This window comes from Myotis davidii, unplaced genomic scaffold, assembly GCF_000327345.1.
Source record: "Myotis davidii unplaced genomic scaffold, ASM32734v1 scaffold653, whole genome shotgun sequence".
In the NCBI taxonomy this organism is placed as follows: Eukaryota; Metazoa; Chordata; class Mammalia; order Chiroptera; family Vespertilionidae; genus Myotis; species Myotis davidii.
Genome location: NW_006285129.1, coordinates 899964 through 912401, shown reverse-complemented (window position 1 = coordinate 912401; position 12438 = coordinate 899964). Strand labels below are relative to the sequence as shown.

General features: G+C 38.8%; 1 protein-coding gene across 1 annotated transcript in view; it reads right to left on the bottom strand.

Annotated features, from left to right (window-relative positions):
• PIP5K1A (phosphatidylinositol-4-phosphate 5-kinase, type I, alpha) overlaps positions 1–12438 on the bottom strand; it is a 37108-nt gene that overhangs the window by 17102 nt on the left and 7568 nt on the right. The window contains exons 2-4 of the mRNA XM_015558689.1: positions 10351–10389; positions 3381–3412; positions 1118–1198 (exon numbers count right to left, since the gene is read on the bottom strand). Coding sequence (XP_015414175.1) covers positions 1118–1198; positions 3381–3412; positions 10351–10389 — 152 coding nt within the window. The remainder of the gene's footprint in view (positions 1–1117; positions 1199–3380; positions 3413–10350; positions 10390–12438) is intronic.

Here is a 12438-nt window from a genome sequence, read left to right as displayed (position 1 = left end):
GGGCTCAGTAGGTTGGAGCTTGGTTCCATACACAGAAAGGTTGTGGGTTCCATGCATACAGGAGCCAACTGATCAATGTTTCTCTCTCACACTGATGTTTCTCTCCCCCCCTCGTTCTCTTGCTTTCTCCCTCTCTTCTTCTCGCTCTAAAATCAATAAAAACATCCTCGGACCGAAACCAGTTTGGCTCAGTGGATAGAGCGTTGGCCTGCGGACTAGGGGGTCCCAGGTTCGATTCCGGTCAAGGGTATGTACCTGGGTTGCGGGCACATCCCTAGTAGGAGATGTGCAGGAGGCAGCTGATCGTTGTTTCTCTCTCATCGATGTTTCTAACTATCTCTCTCCCTTCCTCTCTGTAAAAAAAAAAATCAATAAAATATATTTTAAAAAACATCCTCGGGTGAGGATTAAAAAAATAAAAAATTAAGGTGAAGAAAATCTTAAAAAAGCACACTCTTAAGAAGAAACAAAGACAAACACTGACCCGATGTCAATCTGTATCACCAGGCTGGGGGAGATATGGCCTTGATTTTATGTACATCCAGCACCAGAGGAAAGATCAAAAGACTTAAAGAGACATGACTCCGCCCAGCTGGCGTGGCTCAGTGGTTGAGTGTCCACCTATGAACCAGGAGGTCATTGTCAGGGCACATGCCTCAGTTGTGGGCTCCATCCTCAGTGTAGGGTGTATAGAAGGCAACCAATCAATGATTCTCTCTCATCAGTGATACTTTTATCTCTCTCTCCCTCTCCCTTCCTCTCTGAAATCAGTAAAAATATTTTTTTTAAAAAGAGAAACATGGTTCCCTGAAGCAAGGGAAGAATGACATTCAGGGCTTGAAAATTGTTTATACCTAACAGGGAAGCCCAGTTTCTTCAGCTCAGCGAAATAGCAACCACCATCAGATTTGTCCATGAACAACATTCTCATGTAGTCATACATATACAGATAAACGATATCGCACTTCACCCTTTGTGAAGTAAACGCTAAAGTCCAAGTTGTATAACAGCTATTGTGCAAAGGCTTAAGATATCAAGAAGTGGGAGAGAATAAGGAGAATATCAAGGGGACAGGACTACCCCTTCCTAAAGATGAAAGGGTTCCACCCAGACACACCTTTTTATATGTCGTCTCTCCTGAGGAATCAACACCTCTGTGGCCTATTTTCTTGATGGACATGCCAGGGGCATAAGGTACCTAGAAAAAGAAGAGTCAAGATTAATATATAATTCCCACGTAATACACCAAACAGCTACCATGACGACAAACCAAAACATTCAACATACCCTTTTTAGGTTATAAACATTTATAAAACCTTCAGAAGACCCACCCTATGCAAACACACAGCTACAGTGTTGCTTCCCAGTGAATTAACTGGCTGAAAAAACACAGAAGAAAACCCGAAGGATGCATATTTCACCTTTGGCCCACAGAATGACAACACAGAAAGTAAAAATGAGTATAATTAAAGAAAAGTGGAAACAGGAGAAGTTCAAAAAAGCAGGACAGGTTACAAGTAGAGTTCCACAGTTCCCCTCTTTTTTTCACCAGCTTCCTTTCAGAAATTACTACCTCTCTAACCTTCAATCTAATCTGAATACCAACTGCTCAAACTGAATTTACCATGAGAAATTATCTTGCCACTGGCAAATGCAAGTACTGCGAGGCCAGGAATGAAAAGGCTGAGGCAAGAAGATGACTCCTCTGAGATAGTGTATGGGCCTCAGTGCCTTGAAGAGATTCCTGAGAACATAATACGCCTTTGTTTTCTACCCATATATCAGCCCCTGAAATAAGGAAGAGGTAAAACCAGTAGAGCAGAGCCTAGAAGGCTATTCCCCACAGCCAAAATGCCAGCACAACAGACAGGAAGGTCTTCTTCATGATGTCAATGCTAATTAAGTTAATAAGCCAGAAGGCAAGAAGGCTAGTGAAAATAAGATGTCTTGATCTTAGGACTTGATATTCAAGTTCTACTTCTTGCTAAGGCTCTTAGTGCTAGAAAACCATCTATATATAACCTCACAGTTCTTAGAACAGTGGTTCTCAACCTTCCTAATGCCACAACCCTTTAATACAGTTCCTCATGTTGTGGTGACCCCCAATTTCATTGTTACAAATTGAACATAATTAAAGCATAGTGATTAATCACAAAAACAATATGTAATTATGTATGTGTTTTCCGATGGTCTTAGGCGACCCCTGTGAAAGGGTCTTTCGACCCCCAAAGGGGTCACGACCCACAGGTTGCCAGGACAAAAGGATCAACATTCTGAAGCCTCGTCATACAACCCATGAGAGAGGCAAGAAGAGGGCTGAGAAGCAAGTTAAGCAAATGGAAAACATTTTGCACAGAAAAAAAAAGTAGGAAATTTAACTTCTGTATGGTTAAATGAAGATATTCAAATTCACTGAAGCTGTGCAACCAGAGGCAGTAACAGCAAAAAAAGGAGAGTAGGTTTTAGTGTTGGATTGTCTGGATCTGAATCCTACACTTATTAATCTCACTTATTAACTATGTGACTTTGGGCAAGTTACAGAACCTCTAATCCTCACTTTCCTCATCTGTAAGACATGAATGACAGTACTTCCCTCATAGGAGTTGTTTGCAAGATTACAGGTCACTTAGGTACATTATTTATTCTTTGGTACATTAAAAATGTATTAAATTGCCCAGCTGATGTGGCTCAGAGGTACAGCATCGACCCATGCACCAGGAGGTTACCGGACAGAGCACATGCCCAGGTTGCAGGCTTGATCCCCAGGAGAGGGCATATAGGAGGCAACCGATCAATGATTCTCTTTCATCATTGATATTTCTATCTCTCCCTCTCCCTTTCTCTCTGAAATCAAGTATACGTGTGTGTGTGTGTGTGTGTGTGTGTGTGTGTAAAAGAATCAACCAATGAATGCATAAATAAGTAGAACAACAAATTGATGTTTCTCTCTCTCCCCCTTCCTCTCTTTACAATTTATAAAAAATTAAATAAACTGCAACAAAAGTAGAATTGCATAATTTCTAGCTCACCAAACAGATATAAGAACTCTGTCTAGTTCCTGAGACTTAAACAGGGGGGAAATAAAGATGTCAGAACCAGCCCTAACCGGTTTTGCTCAGTGGATAGAGCTTCGGCCTGCGCAATGAAGGGTCCCAGGTTCAATTCCAGTCAAGGGCATGTATCTTGATTGCGGGCACATCCCCAGTAGGGAGTGTGCAGGAAGCAGCTGAATCGATGTTTCTCTCTCATTGATGTTTCTAACTTTCTATCTCTCTCCCTTCCTCTCTGTAAAAAATCAATAAAAATATATATTAAAAAAAAAGATGTCAGAACCAGGTATCCTTCTGGTTTTAGAACCAATGTATCAATAAGAAACTTACCTCAGATGCCATGGTTCTCTTGTTTCCAGAAGCTGTTAAAAAAATAAACAAAACACAATTATAAGTGTGTACACACACCCACTCAGATATCTCTATCCTGCACACTGAAACAATCAGGGTCTGAGTCAAATTAAACCTAACAATGAGCTCTGGCCTCTCGCTCTGTGATACCGTTTGGACAGAGATTTTAAAAGTCCCTTCCTCGTTCTCCCTAATATTCATAGAGCCCTTGAGTACATTCCATTCCTGTTCTAGTCCCTTTTCTTACTCAAGTGTTCATATTTTCTCTGGGAAATAGACCTGTTCTTGATACATCAGAGTCAGAGGGTCTCACTTGATACCATGGCTGAAAGAGAAAGGGCAAAAGAGACCCAAGACTAATTGGAAAGTCTGGGGCTTGATTAATATTTTTTTCCTGTAGAACTAAAAGGGTGAGAATTTTTAGAGCATATCTAAGGTTATTTTCTCCTCTTTAATTATTTCAACTCTTCAGAAAGAGCTGATCTGTGAAGAAGAAAGAGGCTAAGGATGAGAAAATGCAAAATCGAAATAATGAAAAGGCATTCAGTGCAAGCAGAAACTGATTCTGCATCCCTACAGCCACAGCTTCATTTCTGCTGTAAACTCAACAGGAATTTGTTGGCATTTACTTACTAAAGTTTTACTTACTATTTAATCAGTGCAGGCATTTTTGTAGTTAAATCTCATTATTATTTATGACTTTTATCCATTTAATTTTAGAAAAGATTTTAAGAATAAGTATGTTCAGAAAGTTATCTATAGAAAAATGTATTCTGATTAAGTCAATTCTTCAGGGATTGCCATCCCCATAACCTTCATCCATGATCACATCAGAGATACATCATCACGCAGGAAGGCAAACCTTCCTTCCCATTTCATATTGGAGAAGGTTGGCCTTTGTCTTCATAGATTACTAATTATCACATCAATCTAGCTCTAAAGAATTCAAAAGGAATAAAGATTAGCCATATTAAAGAAAATTAAAAAGAGGAGTCCAAATGGGATGAATCTTCAATAACATAATACCTGAGTAGGAAGTCCCTAGTTTCAGTCCATATATAAAGATTAATGTTGAGGCAGCAACAGGGACACATGGCATCGAGGATAATCAGGTAAAGCCCTAATTATAATTGTTTAAGACAAATGGTCAAGCACCCCGAGAATTTCAGAATATAGCTGGGCTCAGAGAGGTTAGAACAGCTCCTAGTCGCACAGACCAAGTATTTCTGGTACAATAAGCAGAGCAGCAAAATTTCCTTCCTCATGGTGAGTCAGAGTGGCAAAAAATGAAGAGCACCATAGTTTTCATTTCTCTTCCAAAAAAGGAGGAAAGGGAACTGTCACTTAGCTGTGAGGAGACATACTGCATAAAATAACACCCCAAAAATGGGAGGAAAAAACATCAGTGCCCAATAATTTACATGTTTTGTAGGATGCTACATCTTCAATAATGCTGACTTCAGCTGGGTGAAAGATTAGGCAAATTAGGATTGGAACCCTAAGCAAAAGCCAGGACGACTCAGATTTATAATTAAAACTCTACTGACTTACTACAAAATTTAAGGTGTCTGCCAAAAAAAACAATAGTCAAACCTTTTATATATTACAACCTTTTAGCCAAGAGCAAGTAAACATGCTCAACTATTAAAAAATTCGAAGACCTGGGTTCAAACCCTTGTTATATCAGGCAAATTGCTCTCTACGTTTAACTAAAAGGAAAGAAACCTAAATTAGGTTATATAAAGATTAGATAAGGTATATTCAAAGTACTTTATGGACTATGAAGTGCTAAACAAATATGTTGCCAGATGTGATTTCTAACGCAAGAGCAAAGTTGAGTTCACAGGAAGGTTTAATGTTCAATTACCTAGAACATCATAAAATGTTAATTAGCATTTCAAAGTACTTGGCTCCTCCCAACTCCCTCCCACCCCAACATACCCTCCTGAAAGTACACACACATAACTATGGAATCAGTGATTCTCAATGAGAAAATCAGTATAATTTCAGTTGTGAAGACAAACACTGATTCTGGACTCCTTGATCGGTACCTGGCCGACCCACTTTTCCCCCCAAGGAAGGGGTTTGGAAGGGATCTGGAAGAACCAAGAAAAGCCAATATCTAGTCCTAGTTTGACAGTCTCACCTACAAAATATGCACGGAGTAATTGGACAAGTTAAATAATGGAGGGGGAAAGCAGATAAATGATTTCAAGGCAGGGTCTAAGTTTGGGACTTTCTAACTTCCAAAAGTTCTACTTTGCTAACTTTCCTGGTTTTATGACACAAACATATAGCTCTAGGGTTGTTAACTCTTGCAAAGTTTGCAGAATGAGGGTGGGAGAACTTCACTCAATGGAATTTTGGTGCCAACTACTTAGCTATCTCCAACTGCAAAGCTGGGATTAACCCAAGTACACTATAGCTGAAGCAGGTAGAAAGATATTGGGGTTTAAATAATAATAGAATAAATAATAGGGAGGAGAAGAATCAGGACCCAAGACTCATTCTCTTTCTTGCCTTAAATTTTGCCCCTTGGGCACAGATCAGAGCTCTAACCTACCAAAGATGAATGGAGGGAAGAGAAAAATGCTTAGAGAATTTTGCCAGTGTTGATAAAACACCCAGTGCGGTTCAGAAACCCAATGAAGAGCAGAGTGACATTTCAGGAAACCGGGTACCATCTGCTAAGGATTGACCAAATAGCCCAAAGCTCTGCCAATGAGAAATTGTCCCCTGAGGAAGTACATGAGACTAAAGAGTCACCAGCACTGTACCTGTTCACCTCATAATCAAGCTCTCTTCTTTACGTGCAGTGAAAGAAGGGCGCAGGGGGGAGCCACGGAGGGAAGGGGAGGAGGAGAGAAGTGGGGGGAAAAAAGAGAAAGAGGTAAAAGACCAACTCAGCATGGCAGTAACCGGCTTGGTAATAACGCCAGCCAACCACTGAGATTCATCCCTATGAATAACACTAAAATATTATTCAAAAGAAAGTTTGTTTTCTAGCATCTCTGTGGAAAATACTTTCTGATAAGGTTATAGCACCACTTTACAATCCCTATCCATGATCCATATATATCATTCTCTTTTTGGGTAGGGAAATTGAATGGAGAGTAGAATTCCAATGTTGAAATTAACTTTTTTTCAAAGAAAAACTTTTTCCTGAGTAATTTTGGAACCTGCTTCTCCCCTTCTAAGTCAAAACTCTGGAGGACTATTATCAATATGGCTACATTATCATTAGTTTACTCTAGGAAATGTGGCATGTGCTGTAAGAAAGAAAGAGAGCACATTACCCAACAGTGGGTTATAGAAGCTGACAGCTTAGCTATAAAAGCTATTGAGAAGGTTCTACACTAGCTTCTCCTCGTTGGCTTAATTTTAATACATCTCAGCACAGCTCGATGCAAAATTATTTCTGCTCCTCTCCATTCACTTATTCAACAACTACTTATTGGTCACCTGTTATATGTCAGGAATTATGCTAGGTACTCTTGGAAGTTATGTTCCTGACCTGGAGGAGCTCATAATATTTCTACCTTTTCTCCATCACTTGGGCATCTCCATATTATCCTACTTCACCTTAATGGTGACTGTAAGACTACAATGAAATGCTGACACATTTTTAGAAAGGCTATTTCTCTCCACTGACCAAACAATGTATATTTTTATAGCACTTTAAAAGTTTACAAACATATATCTTGTTTGGCCCTCAAAATATTACAACAGGATGCGGGAATTGTTTTTAATTAAGAACTTAAGAGAGGTATCCACCAAATATAATGTGTAAAAGTTGTTTGGATGCTGTTTAGAAAATAAGCTTCAGATTTCTGAGACAGAGGCCTTGAGAGGAGAAATTAAATAACCTTTTTTAATTTTGAAGATGTGACACTGCTACCATGGTAATATTACAACTCCTTCTCCCCTCAAAATAGAGTCCTTATCTGTAGAGGTACATTCTGAACTATTTATGGCTGAAATCACATGAAGACTGAGTTCGCTTTAAAAAAAATCCCAGGAGGTGGAGGTGGAAGACTGGAGAATAATAGATGCAAATTTGGCAAAATGTTGCTGTTGAAGCTAGCTGATGGGTAATGGTTCATTACACTATTCTCTATACGTGTGTATGTCTGAAAAAATTTACAATTAAAAGTTTAGTGAAGCCAAAACCGGTTTGGCTCAGTGGATAGAGCGTCAGCCTGCGGACTGAAAGGTCCCGGGTTCGATTCCGGTCAAGGGCATGTACCTGGGTTGCGGGCACATCCCCAGTAGGAGATGTGCAGGAGGCAGCTGATCGATGTTTCTCTCTCATCGATGTTTCTAACTCTCTATCTCTCTCCCTTCCTCTCTGTAAAAAATCAATAAAATATATTTTAAAAAAAAAAGTTTAGTGAAAAAATACCATAGAAGAAAAGAAAGCAAGTCTAGATAATCAAGCTTCTTCATCTGAGCTGGCTTCTTTCTGAGAGGTTTTCTCTAGTAAAAGTAAGCATCAAGGATGAAGCACTAACAGAAATTGTTTTTTTATTTTACAGAATTCCCAATTTATGTCCATAGTTTATTTCCTTCATGACTATGAGACTCCTCCTTATTAACAGGCCCTGGACCAAGAAGCACTGTAAACAACCAACTAATGTTGCTCTACTGGAAGCAAAAAAATAAAGCCATGACAAACAGGCTTCATCAGAAATAATAATGGTTCAGGTAACTTATTTTTGAGTGGGTCAATAGATGATATAGAGCTAATCATAGTAATTTCAAGCCCTACTTCCTCTACAGAAAGAAGAAAATGAAAAAGACCTGAAGAACCATTTTGGGGGATTTATTTTTTTTTAACTCTAGCCTGGGTATGTTCAGTCTGGCTAACATCTATAACTGTTAATGGAAGTTGATTTTTAAATAGAATAAGTTGAGAACTTAGCTTTTCAGCCCCCTAGTGAAGCTACTGTCCACTTTCAAGCTAACAAATCAATAACCATTTATATTAAGAAAAACATCATTCAGAAAGGGCCTTTATGATTTTTAGTCTAATTTTTTAAAAAAATAAACAAAAGCAGAGCATAAGGATGTGCTCAAAATCAGAGAGCAAAGCTGGTGACCAGGCCAGAATTGGAATCCATATTCCTAACCCCCAATCAACTCTCTTTTTCCTAAACCATCTTTTTGTTTTCGTTTCCTGGTGATCTTGAGTCTAGGAGGGACAAGAAAGCACCTAGAGAACTAGAACGCTCTAACAAACACATCTCGAAACTGCTAATGGACAAGATGAACATATATTTTCTTCCCTGGAGGTACCCCCTTCCCTTGGGACAAGAAAATGTATTTTTCACACTCCCTGATAGAGGATTAAGAGCAGAGTCCTCCTCCTTCAGTTCTTCTCAAGTAGATTAACAATAACAACACTGTTCTCCTGGTAACAGTCATAATGTCACCAGCAAAAATGCGTCTCACTTCTCTTAGTGAGATTATCCTTGTTCTGAACCACACAATGCCAGTGTCTAGAGGAACAAATCTGCTTTCAAGTCTGATACTTGAAAGCGCAGCTTCACAGACATTAAGGTCCTCACTAAGTAGCAGAAAGTATGTCTTTGCAGTAAGACCTCAACAACTTTAACAGAGCGGGGAAGCTCCTTTTATTTCAGACTAGTTTTCCTCTTGGTGCATGAGGGACCTTGACTTGCTCTGATTAAAAGCATTAGGCTTATGATTACTGAATTTGCAATGGATAAAAAGAGGGCATCTGATAGGCAAACTCTTTTGTTTGTTTAGTTTCAGGGATCTTGGAATTTTACTGCAGAATCAGTTACCAATCCTTGGCATGAATTCACATTAAAACTTAAAAAATATTTTCTGAAAGAGTGATTAATAACTCCACATATTATGCAACAAGAGGTCAGAATTTTGTTGCTTTTTTAAGGAGAGTTAAAGTCAGAAGGAGACATTCCCTTCTGTACTAGTCTCTCCTTCAGTAAGGACTACTGTTTCAGTCAGTACTCATTCAACAACAAATATTTAATTTGGTTTAAAGTCAGGTTAGTTTGCACACAGACTTTCAAATTAGCGAGGGAGCAATTATAGCGTAGTGGGTAGGATTATGGGCTCTGAAATCTGAACACCTAGGTTTGCTACGTTTGAATATGAGATCCATTCTTTACTAACTAGGTAACCTTGGACAAGTTCATTAAAACTCTCTGGGCCTTGGTTACCTTATCTATAAAGGGGAGAAATAATACCGTACCTCATAGGGCTGTTATGAGAACTAAAATAAGTCATGTATAGCACTTAACATATAATATATACTCTATAAATATAAGCAATTATTATCATTGTGAATTATGAAACCCCATCTACACGATAGGAAGGGTCATGGGAGAGGTGCAGCAGAAAAAAAGAACTGAGAGACTCATTTACTGCCCAGCCGGTGTGGCTCAGTGGTTGAGCGTCAACCTATGAACCAGGAGGTCACAGTTCGATTCTCAGCAGGGGCCAGGTTGCGGGCTTGATCCCGTGTGGGGCGTGCAGAAGGCAGCCAATCAATGATTCTCTCTCATGACTGGTGTTTCTATCTATCTCTATCTCTCCCCCTTCCTCTCTAAAATCAATAAAAATATTTTTCCCCCAAAAAAATATTTTTTTAAAGAAAAAAAAAGAGACTCATTTACTAAAACAAAAGGACATGAAGTTATAGGAAGATTTTGAAGGAGACAAAAAGTTAGGGAGTTGACTGATTCATATTATACCGTGAAACTGTGAGAAATATATTTCTCTGTTAAGAGCATCTTTTTTGGAGAGGGCGAGTAAGTTATGTTCAATAAGAAATCCACAGCCTTCTCAGAAGAAGACCATGCGCTACCACTGCAAACAATCTGCAACTGTTACGGGGAGAGCCGCTGGCTGCTAGTTACTGCGGAGCTCATGCTTCTTCAGCACAGATACACATCAGATCTACCTCTCTTACTCCTGACCCCACAGCACAGACAGTTGAAACCTAAATGAGGAAAAACAGAAAGTTATCACTTATTTCTAGGATTGTACTTACTTACAGCAGAAAAAGCGTATCTTTTTGAAAACTCTAAAGTTTAAAATTATGAACAGGATCTGGCCTGATCCCCAATACCATACTGTGAAATGTGAGATGATTTTTTTGTAGTTGTAAGTACTAGTAAATGTCCAAAAAACAAGAGAAAAAGAAGTTCTGGAAAAAAAAAAATTCCAAGAGTAGTCACAAAACTTGTAACCCAAATCATTTCTCTCTGGAGTGATTTCAGATTGGCAACAAATTTTCAGGTATAAAAAGTCTTTTGCATGCAAGCTTCTGATCTTTTAAGAAAGAACAGTAGCCCTGGCTGTTTTGCTCAGTGGTTAAAGCATCAACCCTCCAACCAAAGGGTCACAGGTTCAAGTCCCAGTCAAGGGCACGTACCTCATTGCAGGTTCCGCAGCCCTGGTAGGGGTACGTGCAGGAGGCCACCAATCGATGTGTCTCTCTCACTATGATGTCTCTCTCTCTCCCTCCCTCCTTCCCTCCCACCTCCTTTCCACTTTCTCTAGAAATCAATGGAAAAAGTATCCTCTGGTGAAACAACAACAAAAGAATATGCATACATTTTACTTGAGGATCTTCCTTTCATTCTTAGAGGGCAATCTGGCAATATCTAGGCAAATAGTCTTAAAATAGCACTGTATATAGTAACTATAACTGGAAAGATACCATAATTGGAAAGACTCTAAATGAACAACAGGGGGTTGGTGATATAAATTATGGTGAAATCATAAAATGGAATAGTATATAACCATTGTTTTATTGTATACTTATAGATAGGATGTCACAGTAAGTTGTTGGAAAAGGTAAAAAAAATTATATAGTACCATATTTTGAAAACATACTTATCTATAAATTCACATGTACTTACATACATAAAAAAGGTCCAGAAAACATAGATCAAAATGTTAAAATATGACTATCTTGGATAGTGGGGTTAGGTTAATTTGTAAATTTAAATTTTCTCATCTATATAAATTTTCTGTATAGGTGGCTTTATTATAATTCTCTTTACTTCATAACCCATTTTTCCCAGTAAATCACAACTCAACAGTCCCACACATACAGACTCACATCACTCCCTGCCCAACACATTAACTCAAGCTCATTACAATTACATCATGCTGCTGCAGAGACAGACTAGAAGGAAAAGATGAAGAGAAAATACCTCAAATGCTGCTAACAATCCCAAGCTACAAATAAGCATTACTTCTTTTTAAAAAAAAAAATGTTTTCTTTAAAAGGACAATAAACGTTTTAGAAAAAAAAAATTTTTTTCTTTTTTTTAAGATATATTTTATTGATTTTTTTTACAGAGAGGAAGGGAGAGGGATAGAGAGTTAGAAACATTGATGTGAGAGAAACATCGATCAGCTGCCTCCTGCACACTCCCCACTGGGGATGTGACCGCAACCAAGGTACATGCCCTTGACCAGAATCGAACCTGGGACCCTTGAGTCCACAGGCTGACGCTCTATCCACTGAGCCAAACTGGTTAGGGCAAATTTTTTTCTTCTTAAAAGCATGACTCCTAGTCCTGGTCGGTATAGCTCAGGTGGTTGCAGCATCCTCCATACACTGAAAGGTTGCAGGTTTGACTCCTGGTCAGGGCACATACCTAGGTTGCGGGTTTGATCCCCAGTTGGGAAGCATATGGGAGGCAACTGACTGATGTTTGATGTTTCTCTCCCTCTCTCCCTTTTCTCCCCTCTCTAACGATCAATGAACATATCCTTGGGTGAGGATTTTTTAAAAAGCATGACTCCTATATACTCACTTTCTCCACTACATATTACTTAGAGATGCCTATTCAACCTGAAACAAGCCCGTATCAGCATATATGAGGTTCCTTCTGAAGTTTATTTTTTAATATCCTTCAGAATATCATTTCTCCTATAAAACTGGGATACCTGATTTCAGCACATCTCCTGGATGAGAAGACTTGAAAAATATCAAAGATCTAGCCTCTAAATTATGAAAATAAGCTGAGAAATC